The sequence below is a fragment of the Notolabrus celidotus genome, chromosome 10 (genome assembly GCF_009762535.1).
Source record: "Notolabrus celidotus isolate fNotCel1 chromosome 10, fNotCel1.pri, whole genome shotgun sequence".
Classification (NCBI taxonomy): Eukaryota; Metazoa; Chordata; class Actinopteri; order Labriformes; family Labridae; genus Notolabrus; species Notolabrus celidotus.
The window spans coordinates 30456045-30476135 of record NC_048281.1 but is presented as its reverse complement, the minus strand read 5'-3'; the positions used below and the strand labels follow the sequence as shown (position 1 = coordinate 30476135).

General features: G+C 41.6%; 1 protein-coding gene across 6 annotated transcripts in view; it reads left to right on the top strand.

Moving 5' to 3' along the window:
- The window catches only part of sema5ba (sema domain, seven thrombospondin repeats (type 1 and type 1-like), transmembrane domain (TM) and short cytoplasmic domain, (semaphorin) 5Ba), a 288051-nt gene that overhangs the window by 210471 nt on the left and 57489 nt on the right, over positions 1-20091 (top strand). For all 6 annotated transcript variants that reach the window (XM_034694411.1, XM_034694409.1, XM_034694410.1 and 3 more), the window contains one exon: positions 640-925. In XM_034694411.1, the coding sequence (XP_034550302.1) occupies positions 640-925 (286 nt within the window). The remainder of the gene's footprint in view (positions 1-639; positions 926-20091) is intronic.

The window sequence follows — 20091 nt, the reverse complement described above, 5'->3', positions numbered from 1 at the left end:
CTGCACATTGAGCTAAAACTATCAGCATAAAAAAATGGTAAGTGGGCAAAAGTGATTTGAAGAAGATGAATGGAACATTTAAGACCTCAGAAATCAAAGATAAATCAGCCTCTGTGTTCCGTGGAAGAACAACAAGGACTTACAAGTTGAAGCTCTTTTTCTCGGCACGCTCACAAAGCAATGAATAACTGATCCGTGATGAGTCATGTGTTTACAAAGGACGACAGTAACGTCCCGCTCAAACTGTTTTTAAGCCGTTTTGTGTGATATCCAACCCAGCAAGGAGGGCCATTAATAACTGGCTGTGTCACCCGAAGTAATAAAAGCAGCATGGGCATCCTGTTAAACAGACAGAGCTCCATGGATTCACCATCAAAACATCAAACAGATTTATTAGTTACCATATTTTTTCTCCCACTCTCATCCTCCTCTCCTCCTCTCATTTTCACATTTGACATTGAAGCTCTTTCTGAAAACATCTCAAAGTGGAGGGCAGGGAAATTTCTCCACTTTCACTCAATCAGTTATAAGAAGTAAAGCAGTCAAGGCAGCGAGAGGTGCTGCAGAAGATGAATGTTGCAAATATGTCTGTTTCCCTGGAGTCACTTTGTAATGATCCCTCCTTTTCTCTCCCGGCAGAGCCCCACTTCATCTCCGCCTACGACATCGGCCTCTTCACCTTCTTCTTCCTGAGGGAGAACGCAGTGGAGCACGACTGCGGGAAGACGGTGTATTCCCGTGTGGCGAGGGTCTGTAAGAACGATATCGGGGGACGATTTCTCCTGGAGGACACGTGGACCACGTTCATGAAGGCGAGGCTCAACTGCTCCCGCTCCGGAGAGATCCCCTTCTACTACAACGAGCTGCAGAGCACCTTCTACCTGCCCGAGCAAGACCTCATCTACGGCATCTTCACCACCAATGTGTGAGTGAGCACACCTGCATACAGATTACATACTCACTAGATCATGTGGTAAAAGCTTATTAGTACTGCAGTCCTTTTAAAGTGTGCAATGTCACCACACAGTTGTTCCATCCTCTGTCAGCGTTCCAACTAGTTGTCCAAATAGTTCTACATGCATGCAAAGTTTAGAGGCCACAAAGTACAAATGTTGTGTGGGTGCACGGAGTGAGTGAGGGAGTATCATCATTCTGTAAATATATGTAAGAGTGGGAAAAACTGAAGACCTAATACTTTGTTAGTGCACTTCTGTAGACTTTTCAGGTCTGTTCCTACAGTTTTCAGAACAAGCAGGTTACTCCAGCTTTTATGCATTTGAAGGATGTTATTGGTTATTGTCATTTGAATCATTGCAAGGCCTAGTTAAAGCTGGGGTTGGTAGTCAGATTTAGATCCACTTTTTGTTATACTGTTTAAAATGATCTGTATGGCAATCAATACATAATGTGTTCTTAAAAAAGAGCTCCTCCAGCGTTTTGGAGCTCCGAGGGGAGGGGGGAAAGGGTTAGAAGGAGTCCTGAGGAAATGCTACATTCAAATTCATGCTAGTTTTACGTGACTACCAAGCCTAGCTTTAAACTAAGTAAAGGATAATGCATAGTGAGCAGGTGGTTATGCAAATTACAATCCTAGCAGGGCGAGCAAGACACTCACACAAAGTACAGGAGTCTTTTCTCAACCTGAGAGATCTACTCAGAGATGCTCTCCTGCTCTTGTCTGGGGTGCAGGACAGGATGTTGGCATGGAATGGCTTCAGCTGATGAGCATTAATCACCATTGTTGTTGGGTTTGACCAATCACAATCAAGTGTTTATCACAGCCGGGTAATCAAATGGATTCAACCAATAAAAATGGAGAAGAAGGTTCCTTTGTGTATCCATCAGTGCGTATTGAGCAGGACAGACATCACATGATGAAAACAATGACGATAGGAAAGCTGAGCTGTGGGGGAGAGGCGTTCGGTGAATGTGATATCAGCAGACAGATGAGACGTTGTAGAATCATGAAAGTGAAGCAGCCAACATGACAGACATGGTCTGCATGAATTTAGAGCAGCATCCCATCCAAATTACTTTTAAGTTTGTGCAACCTTAATGTGATTGTTTCAGTGGGCTTTTAATCTTAATTAGTTTGTATATTTGAAGTTAATGGCCTTCCAAATGTAACATGAGGTTTAGTTAGCTATGCACAGAAACAGCCAGAAGGTTTATCACACCAAGAGGGCTACTTGTCGCCTCTATACTGTGCTTACTTTAACTGGTTAAAGGAGTTAAATCAGCACTTCTAACTTTTAGCAGATTTTCACACACATATTTCTACTTCGGTTTGAGTTACCTCCCCTGCATGTATGGACGCCTTTATGGGACTAACATGATATTACTGCATGCAAGGGTTGCATTATGAAATATTTTACATGCATGCTGTATACGTGCGTGTTGTCAACGTGTTTTTGCTAAATAGAAGCACATCTCTGGAATGTTAAGTTGCTGCACTTTAAGCTCCAACTGTTGGATTTGTCTTGGGATCTGTTAGAGATGGGGTTCGGCTGCATTTCGTGCCAAGATTCTTGTTTTTTTGTTCCGTTTTATTCTTACTCAACTCTGAAAAACAATCAGTCTCACAGCTGGACAGTAAGCTGTAATTTTGGCATGAACAAAGTTAAAGAAACTGCGGCTAAAAAGTTGAGATTGTTTCAAACTTTATTGAGAAGAGCTAAATCATGTTAAAAAAAGAAGGGTTGTTTTGGATCCAAGGACAAAGAATAGGACCAAAAAAGAGATGAAAGAGGTTTGACTTGTATTTAACTTAACTCTCACACTGTCAGTGAAAAGGTACTTCCAAATTAATCAATCGCATTTTAATTATTTCAAAGCAGAGCACTCGAGCAAGTTTGGGAAGTGACTCACTGATCAAAAGGCGAAGTACAAGGTTTGACACTCTTTTCCTTCAGGTTTCAGAGTTGAATAGTTCGCTGCTGATGTTCAAAAGGTCACAAAGAGTTTCATTATTCAACTATCTGTTTTACAAAAGTGTTAAGAAATGCACATACCTCCTGGGTCCCTGTGAGTCCTCTTCCAGACAGGGGAAAATAGATTTTGATTAAAATTCTTGGCAATAAAAAGATCTCAGTTCCTGGTATTCAACCCAGGGTCGGATCCCTCTGTGGTTATGCACATGAAAATAGAAAAGGCAACACCTTGCTGATGACTCAGTAGTGTCACTGATTAGAAAACTTAAATGAAAGCTCCTGAGCTCTGATCTATCATGGAGTATGTTTTATGCAATGCACCCTCAATATCTTCAAAACTAACTCATTATTTTTGAAGATATTGAGGGTATGAGTTTTGCATAATTAGAGGCACGACTGACTTGACTGACAGGAGGGCAAACTGCAGCTGTTAGCTAGGATGCTAAAGGTCCACCTCAACTCTGCTGCTTCGCCTTTTGGTAGGTTAACTGAAAGTTAGGGTGAGTCAGCATTTTCCAATATGGCGACCACTGTCAAAACTCCACTTTTCATCAGGAAACACTTCCTACTAGGGATGTAAATTTGAAGTATTTTCCGTGATCGACCTTTGGAAGTGTTAACGATCAATTATCAATTAATCATTGAAAAAAACGTAAATGTTTTCCTTGTCAAAAACAATGCTAAATGCGTTTTTTCCCCTGAATCAAAGTTTCCTTTGTGACACAATGTATATAACTGACAGTATTGAATAGCTACTGATTGTATTGAGGTGTTAAAAATAACCTCTGCAGACATACAGTCATAAAAGTGAAGGCTCAGACTACAACATGTGGATTTACTGCAACAAGGGAACTGAACAGAGACATCTTTTAGACTCACAGTGTCCAGTTTTCTGTCTCCCCGTTCTTATTGAGAAAAATAATCATCAGCCGGGAGAGCAACCGGGTCAAAATCAATCCGGCGGTGGAGAAAAAAAGCGCTCGTGGAGACTCGTCACTCAGCCGCAGCTCTCAGCTGAGCGTCTCCGCTGTGCGCAACACCTTTAGTCAGCTGATTCACATCCAAACATGCTTTAAACCTAAAACACCTCCCTGATAGCTGAACCAAATATGAGACCACATGATGTTTGTTCCACGTGATATAAAATCAAAACAAGTTCGAGTAAGTTCTTAGAAATCAATTAATCAATACTTGATTAATTGTTTACATCCCTACTTCCTACACAAACAGGACAAAGCCAGCAAAGAGATAAGAGGTTTCACTTTGTCCACAGGGGGCGCCAAATACAACACAAACATAAAGTTCCTCACAGGAGCTTTAAAATATCAAACTACTACTTCTTTAGTTGGCTTCTACTGCGCATTAATTTAATGAGTTTAAGTTACAGAGAAGACAAAGTAGAAATTAAATCTGCATTCATGCTTTATCAGTTTCAATTAGATATAGCAGAGGGAATACTCTAAGCTAGGGAAAGTGTTTTAAACTTTCTGACATTAATCATCTGAATTAGCTCAGTGTGTGTGTGGGTGATGAAACCCTTTTTTGGAAACGGTTCATCTCGAGTCTGATATGTAGCCTGTGGCTGTGTTTGGAGAGACAGAACCCTCTCTTATTTTAATAAATACAAACTTTCATCTGTACACCACACAGGGCAGAGAACAAAGGAGTCCTCTGTGTTTGTATAGATATTTTATACAGAAAGTAATAATGTTCTTATGCGTGCATTGCTCTTAAATGTTACCCTCACCGCTATGACCAACTCCCGAAAACAAGCTGCAGCTGTGCTCAAGAGCCCTTTCAACACCAACGAGGATACTAATGGGGGAACTGTGGCAAACACTTCAACTTTTCATTCAACCCTCACATTTCATCACTTCACAAGGTTCAGTGCTTTGACAGACTCTTCCCACCTTTGCAGAGAGAGAGAGACAATTTTCCAGAGTTTGGAGCCTCCCTGCTGCTGCTAATGATCCGTGTGGATGCATGCAGCTCTCAGCCGTGCTGGAGGTACAGACTGGCTCACACTCCCTCTGGTGTTTGATTGTTCCAGGTGGGAGCGTCACACACTTCATTACAGAAAGGAAGCACTGAGAGCCAAAGTGTGTAGTTCGAAGCTCTTGTTGTGCTTTTTTATGGGGTTTAGAAAAGTGTAATGGCATCACGTTTTTGGCGGACTGAAAAAATGGCAGCCTGTATCACTCAGCTTGGTCAATCTGTCCAATACCATAATCCAGAGCAAGATTCCAAGAAAGATAGTGCTGTTAATAATTACACAGCAGATTGCCTTGGAAATCTGTATAAATATTCATGGTCCCCAAAGGATTATTCCTGATTATTTTTGTGACCTCCTGACCTTTTATCATGACGCATCATGAGGTCTTAGCTCCCCCTTTAATATCTCTTTGGCTTTAGATAGCTGGCTTAAAAAAAAACACTATGTTGTACATTCAGCCTCAGCAATTTTAGATTTGGTGGAACAGCAAACCTTGAAGCCTCAATCCAAAGCTTGATCTGTAAGGCAACTGGACTGGTAGAAGTTCTTGGAGACGTTTCACCTCTCCTCCGAAAGGCTTCTTCAGTTCTGACCAGACTGGGGAAGAGCTTGAAGATATAAGCCTCTAATGGCCCTTTTCCACCGGCCCGTCTTAGCCCTACTCTACTCGACTTGACTCTACTCTACTCGGTTTGTGTTCCGTTTCCATGGGCGCGGTACCTCGTGTCAGATACCCGTTTTCCATACCTGCTCTGCTCTGGTTCCAAGCGAGCTGAGCCGATACTAAAAGGTGACATCGAGGGACTGCCGGCCACTGATTGGTCAGACAATGTCGTCACCGAAGAGACATGAGCGCGACGCCCAATTGCGCCCAGCAAAGGAATCAGAGCCGCCATTTTTAAACAACGGCATCAGTACTCTTTTGCTCTTCTTTTGCTTTCCACTCTCGCTCAGCCTGAGACAAAAAAGGCCACAGATCGAGCAGCAAGTAAACCATTGCGTCCATGTCCTCCATTGTTTGTGATTGTTGTGTTTGTGTGCGTTCAAAATGACGTAAACGCGGTTTTGCGCAGCTGTGTTATGACGACCCCGCCCACCTTGAGACGGTACTCGGGCTGGTGGAGAAGGTAACCAAACCAAGTAGAGTGGAGTTGAGCCGAGTCGAGTCAAGTAGGGCTGGAACTGTATAGTGGAAAGGGCCATAACAGTCGTGGGTGTGTCTAGGAGTCACAAAGGGTCCTAAGTGGGGTCTTTGTCCGGTCGTAGGCTCTCTCACTGGCGGATCTTTATTTCTAAATCTATTCTTGGACTTCTCCCTACTTATTTGTGTGTACACATGTGTAGAAACCTCAGCCGATATGGCCTGCGCTCTCAGGACATCATACAGTTGCAGGTCCCGAGAGTCAGAACTGACCTGGGCAAAAAGGCTTTTAGAATTTCAGCCCTGTTTACCTGGAATGATGTGCAGAAGGACTTGAAACTGACACATCTTGTAACTCTGGGGGAATTCAAGTCAATCATAAAAGACAGAGAAACAAGCTCACTTGGGTCTTGTGATTGCACTGTGTAATCATGTAACCATGTGAAACTGTGACCGTATTCCATTTGTGTTGTCTTGTGTGTTGTAACCTATATTGTGCTGCCGTCTTGGCCAGGTCACTCTTGAAAAAGAGGTTTTAAATCTCAATGAGTCTCTTACCTGGTTAAATAAGTAAATAAAGTTACTCTAGTTTCTGTAAGTCATTCTGTACCTCCTGACAATCGCTAACCTAGTTCCTGACAGTCGTTAGGGTGATGGGTCAGCTGTGAGTCGTTAGAGTCACATGGTCTCTGGTGTGAGTATGGTCTTACTTGTTTTGACAGAGAATTCAAAACAGCATTGTATGTGGGGGACAAATGGTGTCTTAGTCCACCACCTCTGTTAAGACCAAAGGTGACTCTAACAACTCACAGCTGACCCATCACCCTAACGACTGTCGGGAACTAGGTTACCAGTTGTCAGGAGGTACAGAATGACTAACAGAAGACTAGTCTAGTCTAGTCACTTAGGACCCTTTGTGACTCCTGGACACACCCACGACTGTTAGTGGCTTATATATCCGAGCTCTTCCCTAGTCTGGTCAGAACTGAAGAAGCCTTTTTCGGAGGAGAGGTGAAACGTCTTCAAGAATTGCCTTACAGATCAAGCTTTGGATTACCATGACCTGGATGACTGAGAACCTTCACAGACATCTTGAAGCCTCAAGCATCCATTATCAGAGCACCAGAGTAAGAAAAAAGAAACTCTGACAAAATGTATAGGAAAAGTTCCACTTTTGGGAAATGTATGTGCTCTCTTTCTAAGCGCTATAATGAGGGGATCAATAACAGTGGAGTTAGCATCGACTGAATCTGAGGATAAATTCCCCTCTTTATATCTGAACAAACCCAGGGAAGGACTCGCGGTTGCACATTAAAAGCTGCAGGCGCTTTGTGCTTTCCCATCCTATTTCTTAAATCATAAGATTTTTGGGTTGAAGTGCGATCTCTGCCTCGCCATTTATCTCAGACATAAAAAAGCCTCAATACCTGAATGGAAGATATGAAAGAGAAATCAGACAGGGGACGATAGAGGGAGAGAAATAAAGAGGCAGCATAAAGTAAATCTAAGGAGAAACAGAAACATAACTTTGTCTGCATCTATAAGAAATGTGCTGATAGAACTGAGCGGCCAGACAGCATATTTCATATACCGCCAAATCCTGAATGCCACTACCCACAGAGGCAGGAGTGGAGTCACTTTGCAAATATAAAGATAGATTTTTGTTGATTCTCTCAGGGGAAATGATGTCGCAAGTTTATGTTCACACTTTTACATTTGGTGAGTTAAATCTGAAGTCGTCAGATCTGCGACAAGTGTCTGCAAAGCACCTTCACAGGCTGAAGCATGTGTGATGTAAGGCTGTTTATTCAGGCACTGGTCTATGTTTGTGAGTCTGGGCGAGCACCGTGTTGGTATTCAGATGTATTCTGTATTCTGTCAGGGGAGACGCTGAATCCAGCCTCTCACCTTCTGCTCTCTCACCTGGTGAGCTGCCGGTTTCCACCACCACATGGCAGCTTTCCATGAGCCTGCAGCCATCTTTAGTGATAGAGCGTAAAAAAAAGGGGGGGAGTGAGGAATGGTAAAAGAGACAAAAGAAAGGGAAAGCCAGAGGGAGAACGATGGACAAGAAAGAAAGAAGGAGAGGAAATGAGAGGAGGTAATGAGAAAAATCAGCGAGCTCTGAGCTTTTGTCCATCGTCCTTTGTCTCCTCCTTTCCCTGCCCTTCCTCTCAGAAGCAGCTCGTCGGCCGTCCCTCCAAAACTGCCTCCCTCACCGGGGCTGGATATGTTAATGCAATCACCACAAACACTGTCTCCATCTGTCTGGCCTAAATTGAACAGGCTCACAGCTGCTCCCTGGAGTTTGGAGCTGTAAAACAGAGCAGCAAGAGTTGGAACAGAGTACTTAACGTCTCAGTCGGCTCTCGATCTGGGCCAGGTCTCAATGCTAAATGACCTCCCCTCTCTGTAGATGATGCTATGATGCTTTGTGAATGAGGTGGATGGTATCTAATGTGTTTCATCCACCCTCTGTCTTCTTCAGATTACAAAGAAAACAAATCACACATTCGTCATCCTTAATTTGAATAATAGGTAAAAGCTTTTCATCATTGAATTAGCAGGAAGCACTCTAACCGATCACATGTGAGGTTTTCTAGTGTTTTATGTTTCTGTTCATCATGAATTAAAGATCTTTGGTTTCAGCAAGCATAACTCTAATACATTTTTTCAGGCCCAATGAAGCTTGAGGACTTAAAAGTAAGGTTTTAAGAATAAATAGTCCAAAATAAAAGCAGCTGGAGTTGTATTATAATGCGGTATAATCCCTTGTAAATGTTTAGCCTTTAGGAAAACGATACAAGACTTCCAATTTCAAATCAGAAGCATCTCTGTGGTGTTTGGCTGCCTTCAGAAGTCCAAAAGTGAAAACTGGGGCCAAACAAACCCTGACTTCATGGAGAAGTGGAAGTCAGCTGCCAAACAACAATCCAAACAGTAAGGACCCCCTGCCTTCACCTCCTTTCAGTGGGAGATATGAAGCCAAAATACCACCTCGATGGGTGGTGTCATATTGGAGCTGGTGGAGCCAAAGTATGTGCAAAAGTGATCTTGCTGGTGGAGCTTCACGACCATAGACCATATAAAAAAATGGACGTAGTATCCATGATGTCACCCATCTGTTGCACTGTTTTGAAGCCAATCATCAGCGGGTGGCATATTGGAAATGCTGAACACAACCTAACTTCGTCCAAGTTGGTGTGAGGTAAAGAGGTGGGCCTGTAGCCTTTTCACTTATTGCTACATGGTGCCCACCAGTCAATCAAGTCAGCCATGTCCTTATTTGGGCAAAACGTATAAGTTTAAAGGTGACATATCACGCTTTTTTCATCAATATATATTGGTCTAAGAGGTCCCCAAAACATGTCTTCAAAGTTTATGCTCAAGAAAACACTTGAAATCAGATTTTGGTCTGCCTGAAAAGCCCTCTTCTTCAGTTCTCCTCAGAACACTCTGTTTTCTCTCTGACCACGCCCCCTCAGGAAGTGGATGTGCCTCGGCTCTCCAGCACGTTGATCTAATGTTTACATGTTGGCTGAATATACACGGCTGCTCACAGATAGCGTTACTTCAACCCTCTGAATCTGATCCAGAATCTGATCCTGACGGAGAGGCGCCTGTAGCAGGACCTTTCTGAAGGATTGGTCACAGATTTAGTGTTTCTTGTTGTTTTATTTGTCAGTATGTCGACGTGTGTCTTGGTACACAGCTACAGCTACAGCTATGAACATGTAACTATGTGGCTATGCTAATTAGTGCTAGCACTTATCCATGGCAAATAAAAATCATCCACTAGATCTTCAAATCTGCAGACGTGGGGAGTAAAACCGACCTTTGTGTTTATTAAGACAGCCTACAACTAGCTTGCCTCCCTCCTAAGCTCCTTGTTAGCACACATTTGTGCAGGTAATGAAAAACGGAGGAGGGATTCAGTATTATTTTATACAGTCTATGGGCTGAACAAGCTCCGAGCTCTGACTCCGTGACAGACCGGATATTGTTGTTACGTAACAAAAACACGGAAGTCTGAAACGGCTCGTTTCACACACATTTACAGAAAGGTGGAGAAATCAGAACAGGGGCAGAGTGGATTTTTTTTCATTCTCGGGGGGTTTGTAGACATGCCAGGGAAACATATTTCAGGTAGAGGACTATTAAAAAGTCCATTTTGCATGATATGTCACCTTTAATATTGTAACGGATGGTTTTATGGTGATTGCTAGAGTTAGTTATTAATTAGTTATGAAGTAGTTAGTTAGGTAGTTGATGTTCAGTACTAAGATTTCCTTAATGTCAGTGAATGTGTTGACCAGTGATGATTGGGTGAGGGAGAAAAGAGGTGGGAGATGATGAATGAATGAAGCAGAGCCAGGTTCAGAGTTTCTCATGCTGTTGTTTTGGCGTTTGCTACGACCCACAGTAGCCTGTGAAGTTCTTAATAAAGCCCATGCAAATCGTACCAGTGTCGTCAGTAACATCCATCAGCAGAACGCTACAATATCTTCAAATACACAGAGTTATAAAAAAATTAACCCCGTAGTGTGTGCTGATAGAGACATTAGCTACTCAGACGTGAACTGTTTTTTTAACCAGGCTGTAAATGTTTTTTTCAGTCTTTTTTGAATTGGTGTGTATTTGGTTTCCGGTGTTTCTGCAGCCAGCCTCTAGTGGACGCTCCATGAACTGCAGTTTTTAGCTCTTCCACATGGGCTTCACATTTTAAAATCCGGAGGTTGCTGCTTGTTCACGACTGAAGTCACACCCATCCTGCTAACCGAACACACATTTAAATGACTGATACAACATCACAGATCCCTCAGCGGAACACATGCTTGTTTAGATTTGAATCAGACACTCTCAGATGTAGAAAGTTCAATGACCTGTGTTAGCTTTCGTTATGTCTTCCAACGCCATTCTTTGGGCATGGTGTGTGCCATTCAGACGGAGCAAAGCTGTTTGACTGACAGATCGCAGCACACAGTTGTCATTGTTTTACTGTTTTTTATATGCCTAGATTTTCCCCAACTTGACCCAAATGTCCAACAGAGCTTGTCTCTTAACGTTCTTCATTCAAAATGGAGAGCAAGCAACCCTAACAACACCGCCAGGGTTCTGATTTTAGGCATAGGAGAGCACATCCAGGGCCACAGGTGGTTTTACCAGGTGAGGCCTTACTGGTAAAAAACTGATATTAATCTGTTGAATTGGTGGACCCCCTTTTCTTGGTGTGAAAATAACATACGACAGATTAATTAGGAACAAAATGAGTGGGCGACGGAGAGAGGAAGGAAATGATTGCGCTGTAATTTTGTAATCAGAGCTTGTTGAGCGGTTATGTAATGAAGGGTTTTAGCATTCCATCGGAATAAAGACACTTAAGACCTCCAAGCACGGACAGGCCTTTTAATTAACTCTGCGCTCTTATTGGCAGGTCCTTCTGTCGTATTCAGGAGCAGCAGAGACTCTCCTCCTGAGGAGTCCAACCTGCCGTCACTAACTAATCATGAGACTCCTTATCGGTGTCTGGGTGACTTCACTGACCCCTTCACTTCATCAGTTCTTCGAGGGGTCTCTGAGAGATGGGGATTGGGTTAAGGAGGTGGGCTGTAACAAATGATGCATTAATTGAGGTGGAGATTTACATGACATTATTTAGCACTGGTCTGAAATGTTTTATGTTTTCGGTCGTTTACGAGGCAAAACTACAAACAATTTATGAATGAGAGGATTTGCAGCTTCTCTGTTTTATATCATTGTAAATTGAACATCTCTGCTTGTTACTACCGAGGAGAAAAAAAGTAATCTGAATGTATCAGTGTGATTGCTGAGGACTTGTGGAGGGACAAATTGGAAAAAACAAAACAGGAATTTCCGTGTTTATTTCAGCTTTCAAATGGGAGGAATAGAACTTGTTGTTCTCACATTTCTTCACATTTTCTATTATTGTGCATTGGAAATCACTGGGTTTTTGAATTAAGTAAGTTTGAGAAAACAAGCAATTTGGGATCACTTTAGGCTCTGGGGGAGATGTGAATGACACTTTTTATAATCTAATTGTAGAAAACTCAAAGGAATAACACGATCCACAAAGAAAGATGATAATAATTGGACTGATTCCAGACGATGACTCATTGTCAGCACCATGGATTGTATTTCTGTTCTTTGAGGTCAGTATCTCTGCGGGTTTGCTTATTTTGAACTGTGAAAGAAAAATAACCTTTAATCAGAGCTTCAAGGCAGCGGTACAAGAGTCCTGTTATGCAGAGAAAAAGTTGATACTTATTCTTATTCATGTCTTCCATTTTATTATGGTCTCATTTTAACAATTATATCCTGCCAGCTGTCTTTCCTAATCAAGAATTCAGTCAGGACCAAACTCCTCAAACTTAATCATTATTTGTAGGCAATAGGTTATATTTGGCGGTATGTAAGTAAGTAAGTAAGTAAGTTTTATTTAAATAGACAACAGTCACAAAGTGCCTTACAAAGATAAGCCATACAGAAAGAAAGATAAAACCGATAGGCAACATAAAAATTACAGAGGTTACATGATCCATAAATGCCAGAATCAATTAAAAGTGGGTTTTATGGCCAGAGAGCTCCCTGCCCTTCCACAAGCATACGTGGAATGCCAAAGCCTGAGATGGGGGGGAGCACACCTCCTCTCCTTCATGTGCATTCATGAAGAAACTAAGGCAGGTAGAGCAGCAGCAAAGACCCGGGCAGGAAACATACACAGAATTGCAAAGTGGGGGTTTGTTTTTCTTTTTAATCGGCCAGAGAGCTCCCTGCCCTTCCACAAGCATACGTGGAATGTCAAAGCCTGAGATGGGGGGAGCACACCTCCCCTCCTTCATGGGTATTCATGAAGAAGCTAAGGCAGGTAGAGCAGCAGCAAAGACCCAGGCAGGAAACATACACAGAATTGCAAAGTGGGGGTTTGTATTTATTTTTAATCGGCCAGAGAGCTCCCTGCCCTTCCACAAGCATACGTGGAATGTCAAAGCCTGAGATGGGGGGAGCACACCTCCCCTCCTTCATGTGTATTCATGAAGAAGCTAAGGCAGGTAGAGCAGCAGCAAAGACCCAGGCAGGAAACATAAACAGAATTGCAAAGTGGGGGTTTGTATTTATTTTTAATCGGCCAGCAAAGACCTGGGCAGGAAACATTAAAGTTTGGTATCAGTTGTCCGGCAAAATCAGCTTAAGTTTTTTATATCTGATCATTGCCACTAAAGAGGAACTAAGCTGTTCAAGAGGAGACACAATGCTGGTCAAATAAGGGGATGCATAACTGGAAGACATTTGAGTTGTTGTTTGGTTGTTCACAGAATTAGTACGAACTCAGCTTATATTGACACCTCAGGAAAGCTAGCGAGCTGAAGAAGGTCTGAATGTCTGACTTCTGGTTTTGGAAAGTTCCAGTGAGGGGTTCTAAAGCTGTTACAAACAACTTTGATGGTGTGTAGGGAGGCCTTGAGTCATCTCACTGAAATAACAACCCTAATATAAGCATACTACTTTGATCATGATGAAGAACATTACATTTTGTGCTCCGGGCAAATATTAGCTTTCATGTCAACTGGAAATGAGGTTAAAGAGGTGTTGTACTCACTAATGACTAGCTATGGCAACAAAAAACAAACTAATTTTCCAGAGAGGAAAGAGCTTACTGAAACATGGTGGCTGAGATAAAGGAAGAATTCAGCATGATTATAATTAAGCTAGATTATCAGTAGTTATTGCCCTAAAAATTGAGCCTCAGAGTCAGTCAGTGTTGTTTCTCATGCATGTCATGCACAGGTAAGGTGTGTGCAACCTAACATGTGCTTCTACCCGTGGAAACTGTGTGACTGACTGAAACTGATGTCAGACTTGACATGGGTGATAAATGATACGCTGGGCAGCCATGTGAAGCAAGCCACATAACTGCATAATATTTCAGATTTTATACGCCGTTCCCTTCCCGTCATATCAACTTACTAACATCAAATCCAGCTTGAAATGAACTGCTGTCTCCCAGTGGAGGACGGGGCCTGATCTTAATTCAGTTTGACAGAATCAACTGTTGTGTACCTGCTGCTTTATCATTCCTTTCACAGTTCCTCTTCAAGCTGAGCTCACTTTTTGAACTCTGTCTGATTTCACTCACTCTGGGCCGGTTTGGATCTGATAACAAACTCTGGAGAAGTACCTCGAGTCCAGCTTTGGCTCATAAATTACAACAGTGATTGAATTTTGTCTCTCCAGTGTGGTTACTCTCACATGAATGGTGATTTATTTTGTGATCAATCTGAAATCCAACACCTGAATCTGTGTTGGCTATTGATCCTGAGGTGTTGCTTCATTGTTCAGTGTAGGTGTTGCTGACTTTGTTCGCTTCTGACTCTGACTGTTTCAGGGCAAAGCTGTTGCTTTTGCTGGCGTATTGTTGTGCAGTATAAAAATATGTATGGATAATCTTGGCAGCCTCAGTTCAATTTCTGGTCCCTGCAGTCATGCCGCTCTGCTGAGTGGGCCCTTTTCATTTTTCTGCTGCGCTGCAGGTATTCACTGAGGGTGAAACACTGGCCTTAATGTAGTTTTAGCTGTTCCTCTTTGCACATGGAATAAGGTTAGGCACATAAGCTAAAACACTGAAGTTTAAAGTCACAGTGTAGGAATTAGAATATTTAGTGTGAAAGTCATCAGATTATGGTTTTAAATGCTCCCTTGCTCACGTGTCCTGTTGGTGTAAGGATGGCTGCCTTCAAGGACAAGAAGCATGATGAGTCTGATCCTTCATTTGTCAAGTCTTTACCAAAATAAAGGTCAATCAAAACTAATCATTTTGCACACAACGGCAACCACTCTTCTCCTTCTTCTTCCAACTGTTGTATTTTGTGCAGCCACTCACTAAATGCAAGAACTTGGATGTTAAGTATGCTGCCCATTCTTCATTCTTCAAGTGCAAATAATATAACAACAGGGGGTTTGCAATAAACTACACAAATTAAGTTAACAGTTAGCTTTTGTACGATGCACTTGTACCTTAACAGTGAGTGCGTTTACATGGACTTGGGTGTTATGATGCCTTTTTTAAAGTATCCTGTTTCTGTGTTTGTGCATTTAAACATCATATCCAGGTTTCAGGAACCAGGATAAGTCCTTGTCTCAGTGTTAAGAAGACAGATTTTGCTAACTAGAAAACTCCAAAAGAAAACAGGATATTGTGGCATGTACACACCTTACCCTTGTTTCTCACAGCTGCTGTCTACCTGTTGTCTCAGCCAAGTGATGTATCAAAAAAACAAACATGTTGGCAGCAAAGAGAGCGTCTTATGTCTAGAGCGACACAAAAAAAACAGTTCTGTCTTTTGGAAATGAAAGACTTTAAGATAATTGGACTTTTGGATAGAAGGAGAAAGCATGTAAATACCGACCTGTTCAAGTCTGTGATAGAAGGCTACAGGACTTTTCAAGCACGTACTCTGGAGCAAGTCACACCACATTGGAAAGTACTGATGAAAAAGAAGAGATCAAACACAACTAGGATGCAGTATTTAGAAACCAGGAGACAAGTATTGATCAAAACCAGGATAAGATACATCACTTAGATACTCACGTCCACTTAAATGCACTCAGTGATCTAAAAATGTTCTATACCCTATTGGTGCAATCTCCTGTTCAAACTCTCTAAAGTCTGCGTTATAACTTGATACTGGTTGGTTGTTTGACTGTTTTTCTTGGAATTCTGAACCCATGGCTTTTGGGGGCGGAGCTTCTCGAGGAGCCTGAAAGGAGACGCATATTTGTCTGGCTGTTAGTTCAAACAGCGATAAATATCCTCACCTTTAACAGCAAACAAAAACATCTAGATATTATTCAAGATTCAAGGTTTTTATTGTCAATTTTCACTGAGTATACAAGACATTCAGGAAAAACGAGATGCTGTTTCTCTCTCTTCCAGCTCTTTAAATATCTAAGAATTTAAATATAAAAATACAATAAAATATAATAAATACAGTTCTATCTATAATAACAGCCTATGTGCACAGAGCAGGTATTGCAGTGACAGTTTAAAATGTACAATGAAAATGAGAATAGATAATAGTGCAGATGATATTAAGGTGCAGACAGTATTCAGAATAAGTAAATGATTAAGTAACCGGTTAATGTGCAAAAAGCACCTGAGGTTAAAACATAGAATAGAAACTATGTCACCATTCAGCCCATAGAGATAAGCTCATTGACAGAGCTACATATCAGCTGCTTGAGTTTACCACACAGACTCTGATGTTCTGATCTCTGCTGATTGTTGCTCACAGTAATCCAACCAGCCGGGGAAAGTGAGGAGCTCATTACCTTTTTCTAACACGTCTTTTTTTGGGGGTCTGAAATGAGCTGAGCACATCTAGTCTGCAAGAAAAAGTGTCCTGCCATCTGCAGCAAAGTGTCCTGGGTATCAGGCCTGCTGACAGAGGTGAAACAAGAACTCTGTTTCCTCACTTTGAAGGATAACAGCTGCATTGTACTGCATCTTTTTTATTGTTGACAAGCTCAGGGAGAAGACAAAAACCAACTAAGCGCAAATACATACTATTTATCAGACTTTGGTTGTACTAAAGAATGTGGTGAGACGGAACTGTTTTGTCAGATTTGTTGACAATAACAAAAACATACAGTCTCCATCTCCTTATTTGTTACCTTGAAGACAGCAGTGCAAACATACTCTGCAGAATGTACTTCCTCTTTTTTCAAAGCGTTACATAAGTATACATTGTGGTAATATTATTGAAGCTGCATTCGTGAGTAAGCAGTAGGAGCTACTGCTTACTCACGAATGCAGCTTCAATAATATTATCTGCTCCTGGGTAGCAACTTGGGAAATGAAAATTTGATAAAAGAGCTTTGAACGAATTAGCTCGCAGCACTAGAGAGAAAAAGGAGAGAACGACTCAAATGAATTCTGTGAAACAAGACGAAAAATCAAGAAGTATTTCAGAGGACAACCAGTGACAGGATGAGGCTGTTGGGACGAGATGAATCACTTGAAGAAAAGAGCTTCACTCATAATGAAAGTGATCGTCATGGTGCCGGGCCTCAGAGAGCAGAGGCAGCAAACAGCATAGCAGATGTCAAACAGCTTTCCTTCACTTTCCCGGGCTTTTAAGCTGACTCAAGACATATGGTCTGCATCCATTAGTGGGATAGCCTGTATTTCTTTCAGTGCTTCCCCCTTTCGCTCTGTTCTCCTGATGCTGCAAGCCACTGTAAAAGCACAGAGACCTCAAATAATCTGGAAGTAATCCGGCTTCAGTGAGAGATGTAGCTGCAGCACAACCACAAACCCACAGTTCAGCTTCCTAGTGTCAAACAGTGTTAAACCGTTGTGGCTGCTGCTCACTTACTGCAGCTCGTTTGCCTGTGGTTTCCTCTGGTTGGGGTTTGGTTACTTGCTGGTTCACCACAGCACTCCCTCTCTGCTTCACACTCCTCTCTGCCATTCTTCTCTCCACTGGAGCCATTGAAGAGAAAAAGAAAAGTTCCTTTTTTCTGCTGAGGTCCGGAGGCTGTTCTCCTCGGCGCCTTCTGAGTCACTCAGTGAGCCACCTGCTTGGCCTCCTTTGCCAGAGCTCATTTAGAGCTGCAGAGATCTTGGCCTCCCTGTGGTAATGACAGGATTCATAAGTCTTCTGAAAAGTCCTGAACTGGATCGCCAAGAGAGGAGAATTTCAAACAAAAAGCACACATAGAGGGTTGAAAGACGTTTAGAAATACAATAAAGGTGCAATCTATCAAGTGTGCAAGTCTTCTGATTGGTGCTTTTTGTGTCAGTAACACCATTTCTACTCATACTACCTGCAGACTCCAAATTCAGTGATTTTCTTTTTACTGTGGGTAAAGTAAATCATAGATTAACTGAGAAAGATTAACTGACTCTTTTTCACCTGGCTGTATTCCCAAAAGTCTACATGAGCAACCAGACTCAGTCTATTCATCTGCACAGATCATAAAAACAGGAGCTCCTAACAACCTCATATTTTGCTTCATTATAATTATCATCCTCTATTTCAATAGTTTCTCAGTGGTTTTTTGCCCATCAGGGAATGTATGCAGAACAAAAAAACCTGCTAGAAGCTAATTCAGCAAGTCTGTTCACGGTGCAGCTTTCCAAAAAATGAAAACATGTTGAGGCAGAAAGGAATCGGGGCACAGGTGCGACGCACAGCTAATTCACTGCCTCTGTGGCAAAACCCCAAACTCCTGCGTGCGGTGCCCAAAGCATGATGAGATCTGTGGTGCCAGAAACTCCACATAACTATGACAAATCATCATAAGAAATACAGAAAACAAGAGGTGTCAAATCCAGGGAAATAAGATTTACATGTTTGTTTTACGTTGTTGACGGCATTGCCAAAGGCCCAGATTGTCCCGCAGATACATTTTACTCAGAGCACAGAGAGAGGTTCTTTTAGTGTAGAAAACCCACTGATTGTTATTGTGTTACTTTTTATTTTGAATTAGTCAATACAATAAAAGTTGATTAATAACGATACAAGAAAAGCAAGTCAATTCTGAAAAGTAATCCTATTACGATTATCTTGCAATATTAACTTCAATATTAAACACAAAGCAAACAGAATAAGTTTGATAAGTGTTGGCATAAAGTTTACACTTATATTTCCCACCCCTTATCCTCTTTTAAACCACCATAACTAAATAGTAGAGACAGGTCTATGAAGGTAGATATGTTGCAAAATGCACAAGCTTGTAGACTTGATTTGAGAACCTGCAGAATATGATTTGAGAACTTGTGAATCAAACATCTGAACTTGTATGTTTAATTTTTCACTTGTAAAAAAATTCACACACATGTGAACTGAATTTGAAGTTACAGAAAAAAAAAATCATGGTAGCATGTGGAAAAAAATGTGAACTTGTATTTTGAAAATTTTCACTTGTAAAGTGAAAGTCACCGAAAAAATATGACAAGTAATACTTGGTAACAGTCCCTCTAGACCAGGGGTGTCAATCACACGGCCCGCGGGCCAAAACCAGCCCGCCAGGGATTCCAATCCGGCCTGCAGATGACTTCCAAAAGTGAAATATTACAGAGAAGACCTTACCTGCAATTTTTCAAGAAAAGTAACTGCTATTACAGATTTGTCCTCTAGGGGTCGCATACATTCACAGTGCTGACGGAGCGCACCTGAATGCCGCTCCAGGACTTTTTTTCCTCAAAAAGAATATTTGCAGTTTGTATAATCTGGTGGAAATTCGTAGACTTCTTAGGGCACTTCAAGATCCAATCAACACTAAAGTAATCTTATATGTAAACTTGAAAAAGCAGGAGCAGTGGATCCACTATTTTTGAAAAAAAGGAGCCACATATCGCGTGCATGCTTACCATACATGTGTGTACGTCATAGGTGTGCTCCGTCACTAATAGCACTAGCACTACACCCCTGCATACAACACTGTCCAGCAAGCACACTGTTCATGCTGGAGCTGGGGGGGGGGTCCATAATAGTCAACATACAACAGCTGTTTATGTAAAAAGATAGATCGTTAAATGTGTACATTTTTAGAATGTGCTTTTTTGCACTAAAACAAAAGGAAACATTTTGAGTTTTTGTTATTTCTAGGATTATTATGCTATGATTTTACTGGCCTGGCTCACTTCAGATCAAATTGGGCTGTATGTGGCCCCTGAACTGAAATGAGTTTCACACCCCTGCTCTAGACCTTTGGGCATTAAGATATACCAGCAGAAGTTCCATTTTTTTCCACAAGCTACCATTAATTATTTTTTTCTGTAACTTCAAATTCAGTTCACATGTATGTGATTTTTTTTTTCCAAAGCTTGCATTATTTGAACAAACTGCAGTGCTTCACATAAAGTGTGTTAGCTTGTGTCCAAGATGAAATGTCATGTGACTGATGACATTTGAAGCTTCAAACATAACTGGGGCTTCAAAATATCTTCATTCAGCTTCACAGTTTGGAAAGTCTTGTATGTGAACTGAATTAAGAAAGAAAGT